The sequence below is a fragment of the Labeo rohita genome, chromosome 21 (genome assembly GCF_022985175.1).
Source record: "Labeo rohita strain BAU-BD-2019 chromosome 21, IGBB_LRoh.1.0, whole genome shotgun sequence".
Lineage (NCBI taxonomy): Eukaryota > Metazoa > Chordata > Actinopteri > Cypriniformes > Cyprinidae > Labeo > Labeo rohita.
Window position 1 is genome coordinate 5,934,210 of NC_066889.1, and position 27,855 is coordinate 5,962,064.

General features: G+C 34.4%; 1 protein-coding gene across 1 annotated transcript; it reads right to left on the reverse strand.

Moving 5' to 3' along the window:
• Positions 1–1,916: 1,916 nt before the first annotated feature.
• On the reverse strand, positions 1,917–27,137 carry unc119b (unc-119 homolog b (C. elegans)). The gene is made up of 5 exons (XM_051093908.1): positions 26,700–27,137; positions 10,052–10,165; positions 7,796–7,895; positions 6,527–6,699; positions 1,917–2,990 (listed from the first exon to the last, which is right to left on the reverse strand). The coding sequence occupies exons 1-5, from the start codon at positions 26,998–27,000 to the stop codon at positions 2,878–2,880; spliced, it is 801 nt and encodes a 266-aa protein (XP_050949865.1). The 5' UTR covers positions 27,001–27,137; the 3' UTR covers positions 1,917–2,877.
• Positions 27,138–27,855: the final 718 nt, after the last annotated feature.

Consider the following 27,855-nt stretch of genomic DNA (forward strand, 5'->3'; position numbering starts at 1 on the left):
AATTTTTAACAGTCATTACTCCAGTCTTCAGTGTCACATGATCCTTCAGGAATCATTTTAATATACCAATTTGATGCATATGATATTAATAAATTTGGAAAAGTTGTGCTGCTTAATATTTTTGCAGAAACCATGCTAGGATTCTTTGAAGGATACAAATTCAAAAGAACAGCATTTTTTGGAAATCATATTTTTTTAAACATTTATTTCCTTGTTGAATTTTTTTACTGTAATGTGTATAATTTAAATATAACTTTGATATTTAAATTAGGGCTGTCAGTTTAACACTAGCTTAATTAGTTATGAAACATAACAAAATTTAAATATTTTAATGCAGTTAACGCGCTGGCCCCACCCCCAGACCTTTACGTCATCTTATTTCATACAGGCCAGTTGACTGTTCACAAATATGATGCAGGGCAACAACTCCACAAATGCAGTTATGCCCTAAAATGTAAAATATTGGTGCAAAAAATGTCCCTCTATGTCTTTTGTCTCATATTTATATACATCACACAGGCAGCAAGCAATATGACACGAGTTCTGATCGATCACAAGTTCAGTACAACAGTTCAGTACATAAGTAGTTATATATAGTAGTTAGTAGTTATATATAGTATAGTAGTTAAATATAGTAGATATTGTGTTATATTTAAACACATTATGTGTTTTTGCTCAATTTTACAGAGAACATATTACCTTTGAAGCCATAGCAGAATTTTTGCACGTCTCCAACCAATACAGCGCTGTTTCGTTTCTGAATGAATTCACGTTTTGAACAAATTATGTGAATCAATGATTCAAAAGCTTATTCATAAAGACAGCCGTTTACTTCACTCCCGAACGAATCAGTTGTTTGAACAAATCGAATGAATGAATGACTCAAAGACATTTACCGCCACCCGCTGGCAGATTGAGTTTCTCACTTAGAGTATCATTTCATCAAAAAAATAAGAATAAAAAAATTAAAGGAATAGTTCACCAAAACTTTAACAAACTTTTCTTTTGTGGATCATGAAAGAAGGTATTTTGAACACTGTTGGTAACAAAGCTGTTGGTAAACAAATGACTTTCATCGTATGAACCAAAAAAAATACTGAGATGTTTCTCAAATTACCTTCTTTTATGTTCCAGTTGCCGTTGCAGCCTAAATGTTTGTGTGTAATAAATTCTGTGTTGAATCAAATAAAATATTTCTTTCTAACACTATAATTTGTAATGTCTACTTGATACTTTCTCATTTAACACAAAAATAGGTTTAAAAAAATCCTTTGTGGGTATTTTCACAGTCTAATTTATTTTTACAATTTAATTTGATTAATCGAAACAATGTTATTCATTCGGCATTAAAAATTTACAAATTTCAATCGACTGACAGCTCTTACTTAAATATGACTTTGATAGTGCTAAGCACTAAATGAAGAATCTGAAATAAATATAAGAAAATTAAATGCTGTGGGGGGGGAATAAAAAGACAACTTCAATAATTTCAAAAAAATTCAACATATACATTTATTTCTTGTTTATTCCAGACTGGCGTTTGAACTGTCCAAAACATCAGTTTCATTTTCTCCCCCTCAAAATCATTTACAATAAATCACAATCATAAATAAAGCACATATTACATCTGACTAGAATCATTTTTCAAGTTATTCCTCCATTTGACGCGTTTGTAGAAGTCCTTGAAAGCCTCCTTTTTATTCATAAACCAAAAACAGGTTCTGCTAAATGCACTTTTTGCACTATGAATACAAGGATCATAGATACAACACATCCTTGGATACAATGTTAAATCTAACCTCTGCTATGTGCACTAAACAGCCACGAAGGGCCTGGCTTACTGGAATGTGTGAGAAAGGGAATGCTAGATGGAGAGATGAGAAGAGACGCCATCTCTTGATCTCTTTGAACTACTGTTCTTTAGACAGCTCAGAACGGCTATTTCTTTCCTTTTGTTTTATACGAAGACAAAAAGAAACTACACAAACCAGACGTTTGAAATGTCAAGGCTTGATACGTGTGCCGTGTTCCCTTTTCAGTAGGCGTTTTGTCACAACGTTGTTTTATCTACACAACCTCTCATTTGAAGTTACGTACAATCAGAAACTTCACGCAGACCCTCGAATGCAAAAGTTCTTCGTTCCGACAGATCCATGACGGCTGCGCACCATGAACGTTTGAACTGATTTGACTTCATTTTTTGCTTGTTTTTTGTTTTAATCCACACAAATATTCAACATCTCAAAATTAAGCAAGTTTGTTCACGTATCAAAATATATCTAATGCAACACAAATCTATCAATTATGTCAAGGTCTCACCATAAAATCATATCATATTCTATTTAGGATGAAAAGTTCACAAATATCATGAAATATGATGTAGCTTATTCTGACAGGGAAAGAAATACTCATCAACATCAACAATATATAATGGTCTTATCAGTGTTAAACACCCCCCCCCTCTCACACACACGATCATTGAATCAAAACCCACACGCACACACACACACACACACACACACACACACACGTGATGAATAGTAAAACCTAAGTACCATTCACATTACAGTGCCTTGCCCATACAAAACATGGGACTGGAGGGAGTTTGCTCGATATTAGGGTATGTTAGAAAATAAACACTTTAAAATCTATATTTGCTGATGTGAACGATGGCAGTGTGAAATCAGAATAGGATATGTATGCATTGGACGAGACCTTACAATACGACTCTCTAGATCTCAAACACAGGCATGGCGCACTGCAGGCGGTCGTCTATGACACTGATTCAAGGAGGGTGTGACTGCTGGACAAAGACATGTGATTGGTTCTTAGGTCTGTCAGTCAAACTCTCTGCCTCAGTCCCCTCCCGCTGCCATCCTAAGGGCCTCCGCTGTACGAATAATCTGCTTTGTTGTGCATGACCAGCTTGTTGTCCACAAAGTAGAAGCTGTCGGACTGCGTCTCGTAAGGATGGAGGATCATCTCACGTACTGAAATAAAGAGAAAAAAAACACATCAGAGAGCTCAGATTACTATGGATAAAGTGATATACGAATAATGATTCAAGGTTTATTATTTATTAGGATGGGCTTATGATTTATTAAGCTGTTATTTGCTAATACTATATATTCATACAGTGACTACAATATATCTATTCCTCTTAGTGTATCTTTGAATATTAATAGATGAACTTTTTTTCCCCTTTTTAATTTCCTATATTTATTGTTGTTGGGTTATGAAGTCAAAAAAAAAAGATAACAAAAAAGGGTTCATTAAAGCTCAATTAAAAATTAAGGTTGATAGCGTCATTAAAAGAATGAAAAAAAAAAAAAACACATTAAGTATGCAATGCATAATTTGATAGATATATATTAATATAATATATAATTAATATATTTATATTAATATATTTAAAATATATATCTTTTTTTTTTCCTTTGGTAATTATCCACAATTATCCACAATTTAAATTTTTGGATTAATAAATCAAATTTAGGTCTCTCACTTAATTTGAATTGCGATATGGACTAGTGTCTATAAATATTAAAATGCAAAAAGACGGTTTAAAAATGACAACATAAATGCATTAACTTTATCTCCAGAGCTGCTGTGAGAATCACTTAATGTGAATTTTACCGTTTCAGTTGAGAAAATTAGCATCATATCATACTGTATACACACAAAAACTTCCCGGCAACCTGTCAAAAATAAAAGTATGGTTTAACATGTAACAGAAATATATTAATTTTGTATTACTTTTGTACAGTATAATGTAGGTGTTTATATATTCCTATTTCTGGCAAATTTAAATAAAACTATTAAATGTTAAAAATAAATATTACAAAAAGATTAACCACCTAATTGTAAAAAAAAAAAAAAAAAAAAAAAATACAATTATTATTAAAACTTTTTTTAAACAGAATATTCACACAAATTTTCTTCCATCTATTAACTTTAACAGTAATCCTCTGTTTGCTTGGCAAAAAATAAAAGTGTTTAATATTAATTTTATTAAAAATAAATAAATGTTTAATGCCTTCATTTGATTACAAGAACGCACAAGAATCTCTGGGAAAAAAAAAAAAAAAAAAAAAAAAAAAAGATTGTAGGGCCCTTTTGTTCAAAATGTTGAAATTGAGATTTTTGGACTTATTTTTTCATTGAAATAAATGTTTTTGTTATTACACAGAGTAAAGCACCGGGAGAAAAAAGGGTTCTGGGTACTCAGCTCAGCTTTCAAATTCTGTCAATTTGATCACAAAATTTTTCCTTTATGTAAATTTTATATCAAGATTTAAAAGTGAAGGAAGATCGGATAGTATGAAAAAAAAAAAAAAATCAGTATAGCCTAATTTAATGAAACGATTGTCTCTTTATTGTAATTAAAAAGATGATTGAGTTACATGCTGCTTAAACTGAAGTGAATACAGCGATCTGTCACGCTAAATTAAAGAGCGTGAAAAACACATTATTGTAAGACATATTGTTTGTATATCGCTATAAAATTGACAGAATTAAAAAGCTGAGACTTTGGAATATTTCCCGGTGCTCCCAATCCAGGCAATTTGCATGCACAATAGGCTAGAATATAATCTCAAAATATTATAACTTTAATTGCGTAATTGCTACAAATTAATTCTCAAACCATTAATTCTCAACACTGACTTTTTTTCCCCCTTGAAACATTTAGACCCCCCCCCCCCAAAACATTAAATCCCCCCCCTCTCAAAACACTGACTCCCCCCCACCCTTGAAACATTTTTATTTTTTACCCCCTTGAAACACTGATCTTTTTTCCCTATTTGAAACATTGACTTTTTTTCCCCTCTCAATACATTTCAACTCCCACCCACCCCCACCCCCGAAACATTTCGAATCCCCACCCCTCTCAAAACACTGACTTTTTTACCCCTCAAAACATTACCTTTTTTTCTCTAAACATTTTGACCTTTTACCCCTAAACATTCCAACTTTTTTCCTCTAAACATTCCGACTTTTCCTTAAAACATTTCGACTTTTTTTTTTTTTTTTTTTTTTAAAAAAACAAAAAAAACAAAAAAAGTCGAAGAGTATTTCAACTTTTCTTGTAATCTTAGTTTTGTTTTTTTTTACGTGGCACTAAAACACTGTTGCAACTTATTAACTCCATTGTCCCATTCAATTTGAACAGTAGCTCAACACCGAGATGCAGACAAACATTCTGAAAAATTCCATAATAGCATATGCAACTTGCTCTAGGCACATTGGGACTCATTTATCAATCTAACGTAAAAAACAAGTGCAGTTCCAAGTGCACAAATCAATTTACGACAGAGTTCACGTGTGATTCATGAAACGTGTATGCCAACCAATCCCATCGTAAGAAAGAACATACATAAATAAATGTGGCGACTGAAAAAAATCGTCATTTGAATATCACGCCTCTAAAAACACCCTGGTTTTGAAGCCGTCCCCCTAGAGTTTACGACCAGGAGAGACGGCCAAAAAGAGGAAGTAATCTAATGAAAGACAAATTGATCTTACATTAAAAACACCATTTAACCTTATATTTAATCTGCAAACAATGGCATTAATTTATATGTATATCAAATACCAGTAAATATAAAACGAAACATTTATAAACTTGCACACTATGGTCTGGTTTCACAGACAGGGCTTAGACTAAACCAGGATTAGATCATAGTTCAATTAGGGCATTCAAATAATTTTTATAAACATTACTGGTGCATCTTGAGACAAAACAAGTGCACTGACATACTTCAAGATCAATCACTGCAAATTTCTTTCAGTTGAAACAGCTCAGACTTACTTGTCTGGGACAAGGCTTAAGTCTGTGAAACCGGGGGTATATAGATTATTTAGCTCTCCTTAATCCACAACAAACCCTTTAAATTTAACAGTATTACAGAACAAGAATAAAAAAAATTAGTAGCTATACAATTGTATATTAAATTATAAAGTAACAAATTAGGCTATAGTGGCATTCATTATACACAGAAAACTAAAAGCTAAAATGAATATATTGAAAGTGAAATTAAACAGCATCAGGCTCACAAGCCTCTCTCATTCGATAACCAAATGTTCCCATTTTTTGCCATGTAACAATTGGTTGTTAAACTATTAACCATGTAATAAACAAAATAAACAATATCCAAGTAAAACATCACCCTTTATTTTGGCGCTGCATGCTGATTTTACAGCAGACCTTTTAAACTGAGCAGTGTACATTTTATGTTTGGTTGACAGAATTTTAGTTTGATTCATGGCTGAAATGTGTGCGTGTGTGTGAGGCGCCTGCACGATCAGTTAAATTTAATAAAAAAAAGATATAAGAAAACAAAGAAAACAAATACAATTTTTCTTCATTCACAGTCTGCTGTTTATACTGCTATAGGTGCATATAAAGCTAAAGCGCTTCACTGTTTTCCAAGTTTTACATAGAAATGACTGGACGCCCAATTTTCTTCCGTACATTCATTTCATAAATGGGGCCCATTGTCTCTCAGGGATTACATCTGACACTTACTGAGATCCTCTGAGAGTGGCGGGAACTCGTAGATGTGCTCACAGGTGTTCTTGCTGCTGGGGATGCAGAATCCAAACTCAAAGTCAAAGCTCTTCAGCAGCTGTTCGCGGAAATAGTGCCTCTCGATCATCCGGAAGTTATTGATGGGGATGTCCCCTACTGTGAATTCAACACTAAAAACAAGGCAGAGAAGATATTCAGTTGAGAGTTTAAGTTCTTCAGTGTTCATTTCTTTATATAGTTCCTCACTTGAGAAAGTTTAGATGGCTGTTAACGTCAGCCTATTCATTTCCAACCACTGTTCAGCATTCCAATCCCCAGTGTATTATGTGAACCGGATTCATTATTTATAATGAGTAGCTTACTGCATCTACTTCTATATTCTGCCCTTTAGTCTGATGACGAGATGCATTTGACAGGTTTAATTTAGAGAAATGGTTCATGCTCGCTTTGTTCTGATTATTATATCTGACCTCAATAAGCATGCAACTGTTGTTCTAGAATATGAGAGAACTTCACTAATGAATATCAGCTGTCTGCCCTTTCATGTGCTACTGTGTTTATTTTCTAAATATGTAACCTCTTTGCAAGAGAGTACAATATAATAGGACAGCAGCACTACAGTGATGATCTAATCAGGCAAATATCTAATAATATCCTGCATGGGCTCATTTTCAGTAACTTTACCTCACTCAACTGTTTATTTGATCAGATGTTTGAATTTAAAGAACTAATAAATTTTGCAATTATAGGAAAATTGTGCATTAAAGGTCAACACACCTACCCCTTGCTTTTGTAATGTAAGATTTTTAATGTTAAAGACATTACCTCTGCTTACCAAGGCTGAATTTATTTGAGCAAAAAGAAAAAAAGAAAGTTTGGTTACACTTTATTTTAAGGCACCCTTGTTACAGTGTAATAAAACATTTAAGTACGGAGTAATATTAGTTAACCACATGTACGTACCATATAGTTAGGGTTAGGATTAGGGTTTAGGTTTACTTGCATGTAATTATGCATAATGTATTGTTATTTTAACGGGAAGTACATGTAACGTGTAACAAGTACACCTTAAAATAACGTGTTACAGAAAAAAATCTGATTATATTTTTTGTTACTGATCAAAAGATCAGTTTATACAAAATAGAACTCATTTCTAACATTATAAAATGGCTTTACTGTCCTGAATTTAAAAAAAAAAAAAAAAAAAAAAAACACCTTTTGAATGGTAGTGTATATACACTGACTAGTTTTATAAACTCTACTTACGTGGCTCCTACTTGACGTAGCCGTAAGAAAGCCGGCGTAAACTGATAACGTACAAACCGGCCAGCGTTTGGATCAACATCTCTTTTATCCCCTCCTTTATCTGAAAAAATAAAAAATTAAATAAAAAAAATATCACAGTGAAAATCAAAATTGTAAAACAGTTGAGGTAGATGTCTGATAATCATGCATGATGACTAATTGTGTAACCAAGTGTCTTTCTAGGGTTTACTTATTAAAAAGACTAAAGCCAGAGAGACTTCAGACCATTCTTTTTCTTCATTCAAGCTGTCAGTATGGACAGCTGTTTTCTACACCAAATACACATCATACACATTCAGTGCAAAGTTACTGCATGGATCACATCCAAGATCAGTCCATTACAATATTAGATGTTCACCACAGTCATAAAGACACCTGAACAGCTTCAGGATAGTTCCACCTAGTGGTTATAAAAATTAATAATAACTTTTTATAACTCTGGAAATCCTTGGTCAATCATTTTACATTTAACGTTTAATTTTCTCAAAACTTTTGAACTGCTCTGCCTAATATGGGTTTGTTGAATCATCGGATTCTTCAGAAATGTTCATTTGTATCTGTTTTGAAATGTTCAAAACAGTCCTGAAATATTATTTAAGATGTCAAAAGCCAAATGGCCAAAATGCTAGTAATAACATAAATGGTAACCTGATGTTAGCTAACACTTTTTACGGGCAAAAGTTATCTGGTATGATTATTAATGAATTTCATCTGTAACCACACACTCACTTTTTCTGCAGTGTCAAATGTGAAGCCCACAAGTTTGTTTTCTAAAAGGACAGTTAAGCAGTAACCAATTAACTATAAATTTTTCAACATGACCCAAAACATAATAGTAGCTGTCATGCATGTGTGCTCATGTAACAAAGGTTTGAGTACATATACATAACACACACACACACACACACTTGTTTTTATGAATTGTTGGGACTTTTCATAGACTTCTATAGTTTTTATACTTACCAAACAGTATTTTTTATCCCTGAATCCAGTGGTTTCCAAACCGGTCCTGCAAGCACCCCCAATGCTGCACATTTTGTCTCTCATATCTGACACACCCATTTCAGCTCTTGCTGTCTCTACTAATTAGCTGATGAGTTGAATCAGGTGTGATAGATGAGGGAGACACAGAAAATGTGTAGTGTTGGGGGTGCTCGCAGGACCGGTTTGAAAACCACTGCCCTGGAGGCCAGTCCCCACAATGTCAAAAATTTCAGGTTTTACTATTCTTGTGGCATAAACAAGTACACACACACACACACACACACACACACACACACACACACACACAAACATCAACTACATAACGGTGTCAAATAAGAGCATATATTTATGGATGCATGTAAAATGATATTAGTAGCAAGTCTAGAGAACCAAAAGAGAGTGCACCTGACTTGGTCATTTTAGCTGGATACCCACAAGATCTATTAGGTGTGTTCGACTTCATCTACGGCTACAGATGGCGATCAACGAGAGTAGCCGAGAGCAGTCGTGGGCGGAGTTGAAAACAGAGGCGTCAAGTCGGACACTTTCTGCTCTCGTTAGTAAAGCTCTCACGTTGTTTACATGCTCTTTCACAGATGAAGTGAATTAAATGCAATATTTGTCAAATACACAGACTTTTCAAAAGCATTTTCACGAGCAACAGAAACACGTTTCATATACTGCTTAATACAGCGCCATCTGAACAAGAATAATGAACAACATAAACATATACTATTTAAATACTAATAAAGTGGGGTTATATATGCTTTTATCAGTGTTTTATGATAAATGTGACTTAAAATAACATTGTGGCTACAGTAAAAACACTTTTACTTTTTTAAAAACACAGATTTGTCAGCATTATCGAACTTGGGGATGTTTCGAAGAAACACGAAACACATGTGATTGTGGTTATGCGGTGAATCTGGCCAATCGTGAAACAGCTGTGTCGTCATCAGAGCTCCCGCAGCAGCTCTGAAGAAACTGCACCGGCTGAGTCAGCCGGCTGCTCTCGAATTGCTATCACAGTACTTTGATGGCACACGTGACAGTCACGAGGCGTCGGCACCATCTCAAGTCAGACAAAATTTCTAACCGGCATGCACTGCTTCAAGTCAGAATTTGATCGAGCTGCGCAGAGCTGTGTTAAGTTGAACACACCTATTAACTCTCCATAATGCTGATCACATGATTGGAACCAGTAACCTGCTGAAAGTGGCCACTCACACTCACCTGTGGCTGGTGGTTTGGTGATCTCAAAGAGTACTGTTCCTGTTTCCATATCCCTGATCTTGAACCGTGTGAAGTCAATATTGTAAACATTGTCTTCTGGACTACACAGATAGTCTGCAGGAAAAACAAGAAACGAATATAGATTTCACAAACTTAAACATGCCTTAAATGTACAAAATTCCACAAAATTCTGATTGCACAAGACTTATTCAAGAGATTTCTTATGTCCTCACATAAACTTTCCCCTCAGACTTTACCATAAAGACCAAGATGGAATTTCATAATAGGCCACAGCAGTTTTCTCTTGCCTCTGGCTACGCATACAACTTGTCCAACCTTTTAAGAAATGATCTTAGACCACGGCAATAACTTTTCTTAGAAAATGTTACAAGCATGTCCCAGACATGACTGTACATGACTCCTACATAAGAAAACACTGAAGTATCTGCTACAAACACCCATGTAATCATTCACTTAAAGCAGCAGATGTTATATCTACAACCAAATTTGATCTTTCATTGACACCTAAACTTGGGTGTTCCAAGTGGTTTTTAAAAATCACATTGCTACATGGCTGCTAACACCCAGGTGCTTACCTTAGTAAAAAACGGTCAGGATCAGTGTGTTTCAGCAGGGATTTTCACTGTCAACACTGAACCTGCACACATGTAACGTAAACACACGTGCACTCACAGTCCACGCTATTTTTGCTTCAGCACTCCCTGCAACCATGAGAAGTGACAGCGCCAATTAGTGTTTGCTACTCCGTAGGTAGTGCATTGTGGGTATGTTTTGCAAGACGTACCCATGAATTGTACAGATCGGAATTCTGACTCATTCTTAGGCAGTTCATTAGAGATGCCAGAACGACTGTTCCCGTGGGATGTTATTTGACAAATAAATTAGTCCCTGCTTAGACAAACAGAGGCCACATTAAACATTACAAGTCAATGATTCGGTCATCACCCTTATGTTTTACACTGAGCAACGGTAATCAATTAGTATTTTAGGCTAAGAATAGTGATTCATTATTTCCTGTTCAGAGTGCTAAAACAAACTACAGCGTATTTGTATCTCATTTGTAGCTCAATCTTAAAGTGATCAATTGCTAAATGAGCACCAGCTGAACTAGTCTGACCATATATAAATGTCTAAAAGGGGGAAAAACCCTCTGCACAGCATTTAGCTAAGCAGGGACAAACAATAATGCGAGTAAAAACATCACATGCAATTCACCAGGGCTTACACAACAGCAGCATTTAAATTGCAAATGAGCTCTCTATTAAAATGCACAGTTGTTGGCACTTAATATTCAGATTTTTGTGTGTCTGATTTCCTGAGCAGACATTCTGGGAATGATTTGTGAAATTAGGGCTGGATAATGTTATTTCAGTTTCAAAATAAACCCCTTTTAGTCATGATTCTAATTGTGGCTCGCATGGTGTTATTGTGTAGAAATGCATCTTCTGTATAGTAACAACTAATAACATGTTCACCCAAAACTCAGGATGATGTACTGTGTAATTTGTTACAGAGACACTGTAAGAAAAACAGACACTTTAAAACAAAATAAAGGTAACAAAAATAATTCTAAAACACTTCTACAACCAACTGTACTGTATGCTATAAAATTATATTTGTAAAATGGAAATTTACTTAATTTGTGACTATTTTTATCACTCACAGGCAAATGGAAATTTAAATCCACAACACAGAGACATGTTGGAAATTAATTAGACAACAACTGACCTTGTGTTTTATTTAATTAACCCCTCTAAATAAAAATATGGTTATTTCTTCATTTCTATTTGTATGCAAAGTTAAAAAGTCAAACTGTAAAATGTAGTAATGTGCAATGGCATTTTGAGGTAATATAATGTATTTTTAATGTCTTCAGACATGTGTAGGTGATCTAGGACTGGGAAGTGATGCCAACATTTTTTTCCACATCATACAATTTTGATATTTAATCACAGTATTCATTTACCATTAATGAAATGGAAATAAATATAAAGTCAGAATTACGAGACATAAACTCACAATTCTGACTTTTTTTCTCAGAATTGTGACACAGACTTACAATTCTGACTTTTTTCTCAGAATTGCATGATATATACTCACAATTGTGAGAAATGTAGTTATCTTACAATTCTGACTTTTTTTTTCCCCTCGAAGTTCTGACTTTTTTCTCAGAATTGTGACACAAACTTACAATTCTGACCTTTTTTTCCCAGAATTGCATGATATGAACTCAAAGTTGTGAGTTATAAAGTCAGAATTTCGAGACAAACTCACAATTCTGACTTTTTTCCAAAATTGTGTGATATATACTCACAATTGCGAGAAATGTAGTTATCTTGCAATTCTGACTTTTTTTTACGCACAGTTCTGACTTTTCTCAGAATTGCGACACAAACTTCCAATTCTGACTTTTTTACCAGAATTGCGTGATATGAACTCACAGTTGTGAGTTATGAAGTCAGAATTGTGAGTAGGGCTGTCAACGATTAATCGCGATTAATCGCATACAAAATAAAAGTTTGAGTTTGCCTAATATATGTGTGTGTACTGTGTATAATTATTATGCATATATAAATACAAACACATTCATGTATATATTTAAGAAATATTTACAAGCATATGTATTTATTATAATTTTTATATAATTTATATTATATATAAATAAAATCATTTTGTATATTAATAACATATTTTTCATATATATACACATTAATTTGTGTGTATTTATATATACATAATAATTGCACACAGTACACACACATATATTAGGCAGACTTAAACTTATTTTGTATGCGATTAATCGCGATTAATCGTTGACAGCCCTAATTGTGAGATATAAACTCACAACTGTGAGTTATAAAGTCCAATTTTGAGAGGGAAAAAAAAAAGACTGATATATTCTAGGTTTGAGTTTATATCTGACTTAACTCAATTACGTGTTATGAAGTCAGAATTGTTTATATCTCACAATTCCGACTTTATTTCTCAGAATTGTGAGTTTGTCTAGCAATTCTGACTTTATAACTCACAACTGCAAAAAAAAAAATAAATAAAAAATAAAAAAGGCAGAATTGCCAGTCTGTATCATGCAATTCTGAGAAAAGATCTTTGAATTTCAGTATATTAGATGGTAGGTTTTCTCAATTTTTTTCTTTTTTCTTTTTTGCGTGATATGAACTCGCAGTTGCGAGTTGTAAAGTCAGAATTGCGAGACATAAATTCACAATTCTGACTTTTTTCCAGAATTTCCAGAAAGCTCACAAAGTGACTCTGAGTGGGTCTGGTTGGGTTTAGCAACGTGTCTGAACTGTACCGAACAGTAGCACACTGTGGTCATAAAAGTCCTGATATGTGCAAATACCACAAAACCCTATTCATGACACACCAGTTCTTTACCATTCAGAATATGCAAATCCAACTACACATCCATTCTCCATCTATAAAGATCCAGCCTCTGAATATTTTCAATACCGCATCTGTGCAGAATAAGCCCACCATGTAGTATCCCTTAGAGAAGGTGCATTCCCATGGTCACATGCCACAGGTTAGCCCCTCCTCTCTGGACAGTGTACATGTGCTCCCTTAGGAGCCCAGGGCCCAGATTAGGCCCTAAGCAGCTTAAGGCGTCTCAGCGGTGCAAGGGCGGTTTGGGACACGATCAGGAGATTTAAAGGGAAGGCAGGTTTGTGTACCTCTCTCTGCAGCGGTTCGCTGTGATGTAACTACAACTGACCAAACACAGGCCTCAAATCATATGTTTTCCCATACAAAACCTGTTTTGTAATGGTATTTTTCACACAGCACACAAAAACAGACCCTGACCTGGAAATGACTGCATGGAACACCAATTGACCCATAATGCATACATAAGTGAGATCTCTAGAATAAGTTGGTTTCTGGATTTTGAGATGCTGCAATAGTCAGTGTTGGGGAGTAACTAGTTAGATGTAACAGCAATGCGTAATTTAATTAATGCAATCTGTTACAGTTACTGGAGGAAAAAAATGTTTAATGAAATTGCAATTACTTATGGGTTATATCTGAATTCATCAATATTTATTATTTCTTGTTATGATTTTAAATCTGTTTTAATCTCAGAACGATCTTAAAGTAAAACAAGGTGCTAAAGTCTGATTTTGTGGTGGCTCTGCTTTAAAATTATTACAATTTTAATTCAAGAAACGAAGGATTTTGAAAGTTGGTTTGATTGCTTCTGTTGTCCTCATTTGTAAGTCACTTTGGATAAAGGAGTCTGCTAAATGACTAAATGTAGATGTACATTTAGAAAAGTAAGCAAAAAGTAAGCAAATGTAATCAGTTACATTACTTTAATAAAGTAATTGAAATAGTTACTCTGCTTATTAGATTTTAAATAGGGTAAATTCAAATCTGCAACCTATTACACTTCCAAAGTAACCTTACCAACACTGGCAAAAGTATAAACTACTACTACTACTACTACTACTACTACTACTACTACTAATAATAATAATTTCAGCAAAGTATGAATTTGGCTTAAGTGATAAACACTTTACTTTAATAAGCTTTCATTATAAGCATTATTTAACCACAATAGACAAAAAATAAAAAATACTTTAAGAAAAAATAAATAAATAAATAAATAAATAATTTATTACAGTATTTTTCATATAACAAAATCTTAATTTCAAGATTTACCAATACGTTAATACCAATCAAAAGTTGCATTGGTTAGCATTTAATAGACCTGAGCAAACATGAACTAATGACGCACAGTTGTACTTTTAGTAACTAACATTAAAAGACTAATAAATATTGTAACAAATGTATTGTTCACTGTTAGTTAACTAACAGGATCTACTGTAAACCGTTAAAGAAAATTTAATCATGTATTCTGATATCATTTAGTCAGCCAAGATTTTCATAAATCAAACGGTTTCTTTATTTTATCTATTATTATAATAATGATTTTATTTAAATATTGGTATACTGCCAAACATAATAACAGCTTTTTTGCACCCATAAACTGAACCATTTTATTTGCCAAATAAAAATAAATTTTTATACGATGAGTATACAATATAGTTTCTCTTAAAATGACGCAGAGCAAAAGTGTATAAAACATGAAGTCAGTAAACATTACAACTATAGTCATTAAGATGACAATTCAATTCTGCGTTGAATAAAATGTATACAATTTTCCACACAATGATTGGTTATGAAATATGAAACCACTAATGGCATTATTGTTGTGAAACTTGGTGAGATTTGACAGCTATAAATCTCAAAAATGCAAGATTTTCAGATAATATTTACTTAAATTTAAGTCAATATATTAATTCTCTACAGGAGCTGAGGGAAGAACATGGTAAGAGCGTCAAAAGCAGAAAAATGAAACGCAAATGAAAAGGCAAACTAACTGTTGTACAGAAAAATCTTAAGGTGAACACAATGACATCTGTAATAGGACATTCAAAACCTGTCATTGCTTAAATCACAGCTGCATATTCCTGTTTTTAATTCAGATTTCACATGTAGTTTACACACAGGGGTTTGTTACAGCTAGGAAGTGATCCATTTCTATAGAGGTCAGAGGTCAAGGATGCAGTAAACAGTCACACAAAAACACTAGATGATGCATGTTCATTCACTGAAAGATGTTTACAATAAACTGACCGTTAAACCCATTAAGTAATCTGTGCAGTGAATGACAGCGATAGTAATGAGGATTATTGCTGCGATGTAATTCCTCAGTATCCGCTACATAACTGACACCTTCACAGCAACACAAATTAATTTAACATTGACTGCTGTTCACTGACCACAAATGAAGCTTTGTACGAATTCACCTCTCCACCCCATCATGCCATCTGGCTATTCATCCAAGCCAAGAGAGATACAGAGAGTGATGGAGTCTGCACGAGCATGTATAGGAATGTGCAAAGCGGGTACATTAATAAGAGGTGGCCTGTAATCCGCTCGCGGGCACGTCGCCCAGAACAGTGAGGTAATGCACAGAGTAGCAGGTGTGTGTCTATGAGTCTGGAATGAGCCGGTGTCACACTAACATGTCTCACGGTGGGCGGCAGAGACAGAGCGTGCCGGAAGGGTTCTACTCAACAGCTCCTGTAAGCTACACTACAGATTTTCTCTTTAGGAATATAGCCAACATTTTGTCAGAGCCATGGTTTAGGAATTCCAACACTGAATTGTGGTGCTCATGCAAGCAATGCAGCAACACAATTCAGCATGCAACTGTGAATGGTAATGATACTCATACCAGTTATGAGGGGCAAAAGATTTTGGTTAAATTTAACTTAAATGATTAGGCTTAGTTCAATTCTAAAATTAAAATTTCAGATCATTTACTTACCCCTATGTCATCCAACATGTCCATGTCTGTCTTTCTTCTATCAAAAAGAAGTGAAGAAGGTTTTTGAGGAAAACATTACAGGATTTTTCTCCATATATTGGGCTACAGTGGGAAGCCACAATCCCAGCTGAGGAATAAAGGTCTTATCTACCGAAAGGATGGGTCATTTTATTTTAAAAAAAAAAATAAATAAATAAATAAATAAATAAATAAAACATACTTTTTAACCACAAATGCTTGTCTTCCGGTAGTTCTGAGTCCACAACAAACGTGTGTTTACAAATGAGCAAACACCAAGTCAAAATGATAAAACAACAGATGATTTTGAAGTTGGAGGAGAAAATGAGATTGGCTTTTTTGCCCCACCCTACCTTTTTGAACCGGAGCACACAGATGAAGAACTTGATCAATGTGATTACGTAATGTGGAGTTATGGACACAGAGCTAGTGCAAAAGACAAGCATTTGTGGTTAAAGTACAAGCATGTTTAAGTTTTTTTGGGGGGTTTTTTTTTGTTTTTTAGAAAATGGCAGATCATTTTGCTAGATAAGACCCTTATTCCTTGGCTGGGATGATGCAGAGCCCTTTAAAGCTGCATTGAAACAGCAATTTGGACTTTCAACCCGCTGCTCCCATTGAAGCCCACTACATGGTGACAAATTCTGTTTTTTTTTTTCTTCAAAAACCTCAGTTTCCTTTCGACTGAAGAAATAATGACATGAACAACTTGGATGACAATAAAGTATCAGGGAATTTTAACTCTCGAGTGAACTAATCCTTATGATGTCCTTGTTACAATGTAATTACACATTCAAGCACAGAGAAATAACATTATGATGTTAATAATTAACATACAATTAGCATGTACTTACGATAAAGTTTGGCTGGATTAGGGTTTGGTTTAGTGCAAGTTGCACATAATTATGCATAATATACTGTTACTATTGTAAGTAAATGTAATGTGTACATATACAGTTGAGGTCATAAGTTTACATACACCTTGCAGAATCTGCAAAATGTTAATTATTTGACCAAAATAAGAGAAATCATACAAAATTTTTTATTTAGTACTGACCTGAATAAGATATTTCACATAAAAGATGTTTACATATAGTCCACAAGAGAAAACAATAGTTATATACATATAATATATATACACACATACCCGGCTAAAGCATTGTTTTCTTCTGGAGCATCAGTGAGTGTTTAAACTTTCTGTAAAAGTTGCATACAAGTCCCTCAGTTGTCCTCAGTGTGAAAAGATGGATCTCAAAATCATACAGTAAAGGGTTCAAATACACAAAAATGCTGAAAAACCAAATAATTTGTTTGACCTGAAGGATATTTCCGAAGAACAGCAGGCAGTTTGTTCAGGAGAAACAAGGGACTCATGAACAACTACTACTAAACAAAAAAAACAGCTGGGGATCATTCAGGTAACAACAAAGTATTAAGAATCAAGCGTATGTAAACTTTTGAACAAGGTCATTTTAAGTAATAGTTATTAAAACTATTATTTTCTCTTGTGGACTATATGTAGATATCTTTCATGTGAAATATCTTATTCAGGTCAGTACTATTAAATAATAACATTCATTTTGTATGATCTCTCATATTTTGGTAAAACAATTAACACAAATTCTGCAAGGTTTATGTAAACTTTTTACTTTAACTGTATAATACAAACACTGTTTGCTTAAAGAATTCTGTGCTGGTATGGATTGTGAAGATTTAATCTGGTATTAATAATGGCTGATACAGCACAAATATAGAGATGTGTATGAAACTCGATAAAATGAGAAAGTCTGTACTTTTTTGACCTTTAGGCGCAACGTAACCAACTATTTAAAACGTGCTGTGGGTATGCTCATTACCATAATTACTCAACCACAAAGATAACCACCAGATGTTACATTTAAGCAGTCATAAACTCTAAAACAGCTTGCTAACGGTATCATCAGCAAAATAAACCACATCTGATAAGCCTAAAACATGAGTAAAATACAATTCACTAATATACATCACTAATGCAGACATGTAATTCCAATATGTTCCGAGCATGCAAACAAAAGCTTAAACTAGATGTTTCAACATAAGCAATCCTTAACTAGCAATCACTAACTGACATTTTAAATGAATAGATCTAGATAAGTGGTACTGAACTAGTAGACTGTGACCCTAAAACAGGTCACCAGTCTGTTCTGAAAGGGTCAGCTGAGAACCACGGATCTAGATGACACATTCAGTAGTTGCTATGCACAGGACCAGAACATTTGTCATTTTGAAAGCATAAGAAAATTGTGATGGTTTTGCACAGTCTTGCAAGACTTGTTTGCACATGCACTCGAACAGGATGTAAAAAAACCTCAATAGGTACTTGATGTTCTTATCGCACAAACACACATGCACATTGTAGGGCAAGCAAACCTGATAGAGGTCACAAAATTGCACATGTCCGGAAGATTTAGGCTCAGCTTTGTATATGCCCAGCCAAGAAATTCCCTTCATGGGCAGCACAGGCATGACCGCCGTGCCTTTGGCAGTTTTAACATGACCCTGGATCATTCTGCATTAGCATCAAGCAACGCCAGGGTGAGAGGATGGGCCGCTGTAGAAACAAGACCACAATCTACTAGCATGACATAGAAGTGTTTGAAGTGCTGAACAAGAATAGAAAACATGAGTCAAGTAATAAAAGGGCAACAAGAAGTCAGTAAATGCATGTCAGGAAGTAGATGTGTCTTATGTGAACTATGTGCACATGTCCTTTAGCATCATCGCTCTAAACTGAACAAATGTGTCTCTTTAAATAACTGTTCTCTGATTACAGAGCCTGGCTTTATACAAATATGTAAATCTATGTAAATGACTCATATGACAAGTTGGACTGGTTTCTCCAGTTTGTTTCTGTTCTGCTGTATTGCTTTAGTCTATAAAATCTCTGAATTAGCTTTCAGATGTCAGTTTGTCTTAGTGATTCATTGATTTGAACATTACGAAATGTACAAAAAATACAAACTACAGTCAGATATCAAAAATTACAAGCTTAAAGCTCAGCATTATTAGATAGCCAATGCATACAAGAAACAACATTATTACTGGTATTACAAGAATTACAAAAAATATTATATTGTCTTGTATAATATTAAATGATCCAAACTGGTCTTTTTTTATTAAAGTGATATTTCACCAAAAAATGTAAATGACCCTATGATTTACTTACCCTCAAGCAATCCTAGGTGTATATGACTTTCTTCTTCCAGGCGAATACAATAGGAGTTGTATCAAAAAATGTCCTGACACTTCCAAATTTTTTTTAATGCCAGTGAATGGGTGTTGAAATTTTTAGTCCAATAAGGTGCACCCATCCATCATAAAAAGCACTCCACTAGGGATAGACCGATATATCGATTTACCAATACTTTTCCCGATATTTAAGCATTTTACCATAATCGGTTATCGGTTCTGTAATATCGGATTCACCGATAAACGCCGCCAGATCAGCGCATCTGAGGGGAGATGAGACAACAGCAATGGCATACATAGGTAAAGCACTTGCTTAGCTGTAATTAGTAAACTTTATTTAACATAACAGCCATTAATGCACATATTAAATCTGTTACATAAATGCCTGAAATGTAGCTAGTTTGTGCAGCTTTGGAACTAAGAAGAGTCACGTAAGATAATCCGTCCTAATAAACACGTAAATTTGTCTAAATTAAATAATATACAGCATATGTTGGAAATGAAAGCGCTGAATTTAATTCTCTCCGTGTTGTCTACATGCTCAGTAGTTTCGTGAAGTCAGAGTCGGCTAAAATAATCTGTCAAGTCCTGTCCCAATAAAGACTTAACTTTGCCTGAATTAACACAGCCATGAATGAGCGCATGTTGGAAATAAAAGCGCTTAATTGAACTCTCTCCATTGTGTACATCATTAATCTCGTAAAGTCGCTTTCATTTTGCTGTTTACTCACCGGGTTGATGCTCAGGAAATGTTCCAGCACAGCCACCAAATGTACCTTTTTAACAAGATTCACTAGTTTGAAACACACCTAAATTATATTAACATTTACTATATAACCATAATTTTGCTAATACACATCTAAAAATATACAACTCTGTGGAAATTAATTATTTATTATCTCCAAGAGCAATCACAGTTTGAGTATAGTTCTGTGTAAACAGCGCTTGGAATCTAGAACAAAATATTAGTGATTCTGATATAACATACCAGTTTAGAAATGCAATAAAATACAACGTTTTGTTTGTTATATTCCAATATTTCAGAGAACATTATTCAGTGAACTGACTTATCCAGTGAGCTATTCTTCACTCATTATATTAAACAGCTTATAAACCTACTAAAACTGTAGTTCAAAATGTTTTTTGCTTAGTGTTGCAGCTGATGCATTTTATAAATAAAAAAATTAATACAAAGTTTTTATTGTTGTAATATGAAGATTAAGGAGGAAAAATCAAAGTGAAGTATGGACTTACTTCACTCCGTCATTTATTTACTTTATAACAGTAAAAAAAATATTGGTTGTGCATATCGGTTATCGGGCACATAAACATGCAAATAATCGGTATCGGTTATTAAAAAAAAACAAATAAATAAAAAAAAAAAAAATCAATATCGGTCGATCACTACACTCCACACAGCCTTCTGAAGCAAACTGATGCATTTGAGTAAGAAAAATATCTATACATTTATGAACCATAACGCATAACTGTGGTAGAAAGAGCAAAACAAAACACTGGTCACAAATTAGAAGTATAAAACAAAGATTTGTAAACAAAAATTTTGGAGGATTTCGATTAAGCCAAAAGGAGACTTGTTTTCTTTTGCTGTAAACAAAATTTGGTTCTTACTCACCAGAGCTTACGCTATGCTTACGTTCTATGCCATTCGTTTTAACGCCACTCTCTTGGGCATGCGTGTACAAGATTTTGGATATTTTTCTTAAACGCATTGATTCACTGCAGAAGGCCTTCATTAACCCTCCTTTTTATGATGAATGGATGCACTTCATTGTACTATGAAAATCTCAACACCCATTCACTTCCATTATAAAGCTTGGAAAAGGCAGGACAACTCTGATTGTATTTGTCTGAAAGAATAAAGTCATGTACAACATGGATAGTTTGAGGCCGAGTAAATCATGGGGTAATTTAGTAAAACTATATTTAGTGCCCAATCGCATTTAGTGCCCAATGGCTGCAGAAGTACGTACAATACATGTCTCCTAGCATGTTTCCCAACTGCATGCAAATTTCATTATTTGACATGAAAATATCAAATATTAATATGTACAACACATATAGTCAAATTCAACGAGTCTTGTTTTCAATTAGCATACAAACTAACTAGCCTGCCAAACTAACATTTCGTCATCCATGTCCTAAAGTTTGGATATTAAAACACTAATATTAAAAATATGTGATAAAATAGACACGATAATACCATACATTCTATTCAAAACTATTAATCTTCAGATGTCAAAGAGAACACATTTAGTATTACCATTATCATCATATCTGATCAGGCATTACAAACAGCTATCCCTTGGGGTCTAAGGGGGATTGGATTCTGCAGGAGGATTTAATTTTTCACAACACCAGGCCGTGCTAAGGACACTAGGTTGCAAAAGAGTGGTGTACATTTTTAGCACATTAAGCTTGGCAGATTAGCCATCTGGAGTTTAGAGGTGCAGATATAGACGCTAGAAGACACAGGAAATGACAGTGAGAGCAGACAGTGGAGAGCACCAAAAGGACAAGTGATCCCATCAAAACTTACCTGTTTATTTTGTTATATAAACTTCATTAAGTTAACAAAATTTTAAGTTCTGTAACAGGGACTGGGAGCTGAAGTAATCTTAGGTGGACAGGATCAAAATTTATGTTTAGCAGTAATTTCATTTTTGCTGGAGAACACAAAGTTATGTAGTTGATCACATTTGAATGAATGCCAAAATCAAACAGTGCAGAGATTGTAGTTCATGACTAACAGTGAACAAAAAATAAATAAATAAATAAATAAATAAAGTATGATTTTACACACTGAATGCAGTCTTAAGAAAAAACGGCATATCTGATGAATTTAGGAGTAAGGGGCTTTTTTTCGATTTGCTTGTCTGCTACGGGACATTAAATTTGAATTAGAAATGAATACTGGAGAGAACAAGGGTTTTTGTCTGCAAACTTTAAACACTTAGACCATGCACATTCATTTGCATTACATTTAATCAGGCGTGAATAGTAAATCTGTGCACTTTTATTCTGAGGCTCTAGAGCACTTTCTTAACGATGATTAACATCTAAAACTGACTGAAACACAGCTACATAATATAGATATAGATGCTGTATCTGTTTAAAACAAAGAACAGGAGAAAGAAATTAGATGAAAATAAGGATATTACAGCATACTGAAGTGCAAGTTTTGATTGTATAAAGGATATAGATGCACCAATATAGTCAAGTCCAAATAAAAGCCTAAAAATAGTATACAATTATATATTAAACGGTATACATTTAAAGTTGGAAATATGGCCTGTGTCAATCATTAAAACAAAGGATGATTTAAAATACAATTCTGCCAATGAAAGCTTAGTTTATAACATTGAGGGACTGGAGTATATGGATCATTGTTATGACTGACACTAAACTTCAAAGTTAAACTTATACTGTATCATTTCAGCCTGGAGACAAATAGGTCAACGGTAGTTTTGCAGCAAAAACCATGATTAATTTGTTAAAGAGTTAAAGAACAGGTCTTAATGTGATTTAAGTTAACCCATTTTAATAAAGCATTTTAGAACTCCATCCTTGTTATACATTTCATTAGTACAACTGGACTCATTTGGGACTAACTACCATGAGTACTTGATTTCAACATGCTGAAATCTGACCCTGTCTAACAACACAAAACAGGAAGTGAAACAGACTCCGGATGGCTACTATTTATTGTGGCATTCACCTAGTGTTGGTGAGGTTACAACCTGACCTGATACTGACTTACTGTAAATTTAACAGTCATGCTCAGGAAAGACATTTACAATGATTAAAAAAAAAAAACAATGAGCTCATCTAACATCCTGTGACCTTCATGTATTTCCTTTCCTGGTGCGGACTGCATAATAACTAATTTAATGTGGCAAATCCTCTGCAGTGACAGGAAATGTCGATACATGCCAATTCGGATATGACAAATCCAACCCTCAGCAAAAGCAAAAATAAGTGCACTTAAATGCAAATGGCTAGAAGACCAGGGATTTAAGACGTAAGGTAGAAAGATTTAAAGTTTGAACCTGATGAATTTGGAATGGTTAGGCACTAAACCTTAGAACAATGTTTTGCGATCAAGCCTATATTATAAACATTACAAAAGAATTTTGAATTATATTACATTTATAATAAAACTATTCCTATTTCTACATAAAACTGCATGCATGTAACTGCTTCTCTAAAGCTTCATGTCTCCAGGAAACTCATTCTTAATGAGGTGATAATGAGGGGCTCCTGCCCCACCTTCAACCTGCAGAAACAGTTGCCATGGTAAAAATCTCAACATATGCCTTAACAATTACTGAGCAAGCAGTGTATTATCTAAAGGTGCTAATACTGGTCACTCAGAACAATCATGTGCCAACGCATATTTCTTCCCTCCATCAATTGCTCTCAGAAGATGTGATGTTAGTGGCTCAGCAATAGATTAGATAAATATAAACAGATTATATAAACAGACGAAGATAAAGTATTTTGATTATTTTTAGCATTTAAAGCACGAGTGAATACCGATGAAAAGAGAAAAGTGGAACCATTTTGCATGTTGACAGATCAAAAACAGTAGGAGATGGTTTTGGTGCGCTAAAATTCCAGTAATCAGCACTGGGGTTAGAATCACTTGATGAGTCACGGCAAAATATCAAAAGAAAAATATGTCTTGCGTACTGTGAGCAAAGCACGGGTTTGTTGCTTTGAGTGGGCAGCATTTTTCAGATGTTCAGAGAGGCCCAACAGGACAGCTTATGAAGTCAAATACAGCAAACAGGTGAAATTATGTAACTGCTTTGAGCAAATAAACATGCAGGTTGAGTGGGCTGGAAAACAAACATGATGTGCACATTTGTAGGGCACATTAAAACACACCACCCGACAAAAACAAGGCCCACTAGCCTGCTTATTTGCATATGTCACTTTACCTAGATATAGGCTAACACAGAAGAGGATGTCTTAAAAGTCTTGTTAGAATTTTCCAGCAACAGTTCATAAATGTTTTGTGAATATGTATTATTGTTGTTGTCACTAGTAACTGCAATTAATAATACAATGTATAAATTGTTAATAGCTGTTATTGGGTGATATAGTTATTGTAATTTAAATAGCTTATATACTTTTTAAAGTAAATAAAAATAACCGATAATATATATATTTTATCGGAATATAAATAATCGGTTATTTTTACTCTATTTCTCTATTATTTTTCTGTTATTTTATTTATATATATATATAAATTTTTGGTGTTCATTTTCTTCTTCATTTAAACTTTACTTTTATTAAAACACTTCTTTCTAAATGATTCAAAAAAAAAAAGAAAAGAAAAAAGCTGTTTAACAAGCATGTTCACAGCTGAGTCAGGTCTTTTATACATGATACAAAAATTATACAAGGATGATGCGCTTACATATTAATGTAAACAGAGAAATATGGCTGCCAAGAGAAGGATATAATCCTAGGAAGTGTAAATATTTTACATATACTTTACATAATTTATATATACACACGCGCACATTTCAAGAGTGTTTTCAAATTACATTTCAGTAACCACTAAAGTCACATTACAAATATTCAGTGTGCGCCAAGTTGCTTAAAAACCACCAGAGAAGGTAACCATTGGAATTCAAGTGTTATATTGTCACTATCAGTGTAAAACTGAACTTATAATTTTAGTGTAGAGTTATAAATCATAAATATGACCACTATAAATTAGTGACTATTGTTTAAAGCGCTAGATATACCAAAAGAGAGGAAGAAGAGCCTCGACACTGAGGTCCGACACTGACAGAAATACTTTACAAGTCCTAATATAATTTGCAAACTGGTCAGAACTGAGCAGAACTTTATAATTGTGACCCTGGACCACAAAACCAGTCATAAAGGTTACATTTTTTTGAAAATGAGATTTATACATCATCTGAAAGCTGAATAAATAAGCTTTCCAATGATGCATGGTTTGTTATCACAGGACAATATATATGGTCTAGATACAACCATTTGAAAATCTGCAATCTGAGGATGCAGCAACAAAAAAATAAAAATAAATAATAATAATCGCCTTTAAAATTGTCCAAATGAAGTACTTAGCAATGCATATTACTAATCAAACATTAAGTTTTGATAAAAACTACTTTAGGAAATTTACAAAATATCTTACTGGAACATGATCTTAATATCCTAATGATTTTTGGCATAAAATAAAAATTGATAATTTTGACCCATACAATGTATTTTTGGCTTGGCTACTGCTACAAATATACCCATGCTACTTATGGCTGGTTTTGTTGTCTTGGGTCACATTTATAAAAATAAATAAATAAATAAATAATAAAAAATATTATAAATAATCATTCAGAACCCAAACTTTTTAGGAGACGTTTCTTATAGGTTAGCATTATATGCAGCCTCTTCCTAGAGGTTTATAGGATGTGGATGTTGTATAAGCCACTGCACGGGCAGTTTTAAAAACAGTGATGGAGGGCTTATTGGCCACCTGTTACCTAACCATGCTTAGGACTACAAGGCTGAAGGAGGTTAATTATAGTTGATCCTTGGGAAATGACACTGCCCATGCCATTTTTTTCTTCCCATTTCCAAAGTCATTCATTAGCTGGTAAGTTCAATTTCAGCAGTATTACCAGTAAGAGGTCATATAACCCTAATAAAGACCTTTGAGGAGTGATCTACATTGATGCTCTGTAATGCAATATTTGCACACCAATAGGTCGAAATATTGATGGTCTGTGTAAAACCTAATGTTTGGCTCAATCAAGTTATTTTTCAGTCTTTCTTATTAAAGGAACCCGATGGTCTATGATTGCTACAATATGGCGTGTATAGCGTTGTGAAGTGTTCATAAACAAGAGGATCTGTGATTACTCAGTCTACCAAAGCCTGCGTTGATACAAAGCGCAACCTATTCAATAGCTTTGCGACAATGTACGATGTTTGGCGAAATGTTCCGAGTGTGTTCCGATCCACTCGGTCACTTACTTTCAGTGATCTTCTGCAATCCCAGCACATCCTCCGGGGTGATCGTTTTGTTCGCAAGCAATTCCTCCTCTGTGGTTACGGGGACCCCGACATCTGTCGTGTTGCAGCCCTTCTTGACTTTCATGGCCTCGGATAAATCAGGGTTCGAGCTCGCTTTGCTCCCGCGGATGCTGTGGCGGTTATTGCCGTTGCCGGTGTCTCCGCTGCTGCTACTGCTGCAACTACCGGGATTAACGCCGCCGGACTTCTTAGAGCTCGATGGGTCCTGGCTGTTGCCTGTGCTGGTACAAGAATAGCTCATTATCCGTTCCTCCTCCTCCACCCCCCTGCTCCCCCGGTCTAGCAAAGACACAAAACAGTCACCCTCCCACACCCGAAGGGCTGAGCAGGTCGCCCGCTTAGAGGTATTTAAATCCTCCTGTTCTCCGCTCAATCTGAATCTCACTCGCGCTCCAGCTGAGGGACGTACTATTGCACGTCGGAGGGGGTCAACTACAGTTCAGTGGCGCACGGCGAAAACAGACGATGCTCTTTGGCTGCTAAAAAAGACTGCTTTGGGTGCAGCGCGTTGTATTTCTAAGGAAATAGGTTTAGATCAAACCAGTCATCGAGTGTGGACTGCATTGGTCATTCTAGCATGTACTGTGCGCCTGATATCAGTTTTCAATTCTCCCCTGTTGGTCGTGTGGTATGATCCAAATTGATTCGTGAATTGTGCGAACGTGTATTAATTCGACTCAAAACAAATCCAATAAATACAACACAAACTCCAGCAAATGTGAGAAGCTGTAACGCCAATATTATTAATTATATTATTAAAATATAATAATAATAATGTGAACGTGATTTGTAAATGAGCTGTATTTAAGACGTTTGTTTTTACTTTACATCTAGTTCTAACTTCTTTTAAGCATTAACATGTTTATGAGGAAATGTTACACAGGAACTGATTAAACACTTAAATACTTATCTTTTTAGTCAAAGATAAAGATTCCATATAATATTTCCTTTTTATAACTTTTTAGGGGAAAAATAGAAAATAGAAAACATAGTCTAAAAAAACCTGTAAAGTACTTTTTTTGTGCAATAAAAGGTTCTTGATGGAAGCATATGTGACCCTGGACCAAAAAAACAGTCATAAGTACCACGGATATAT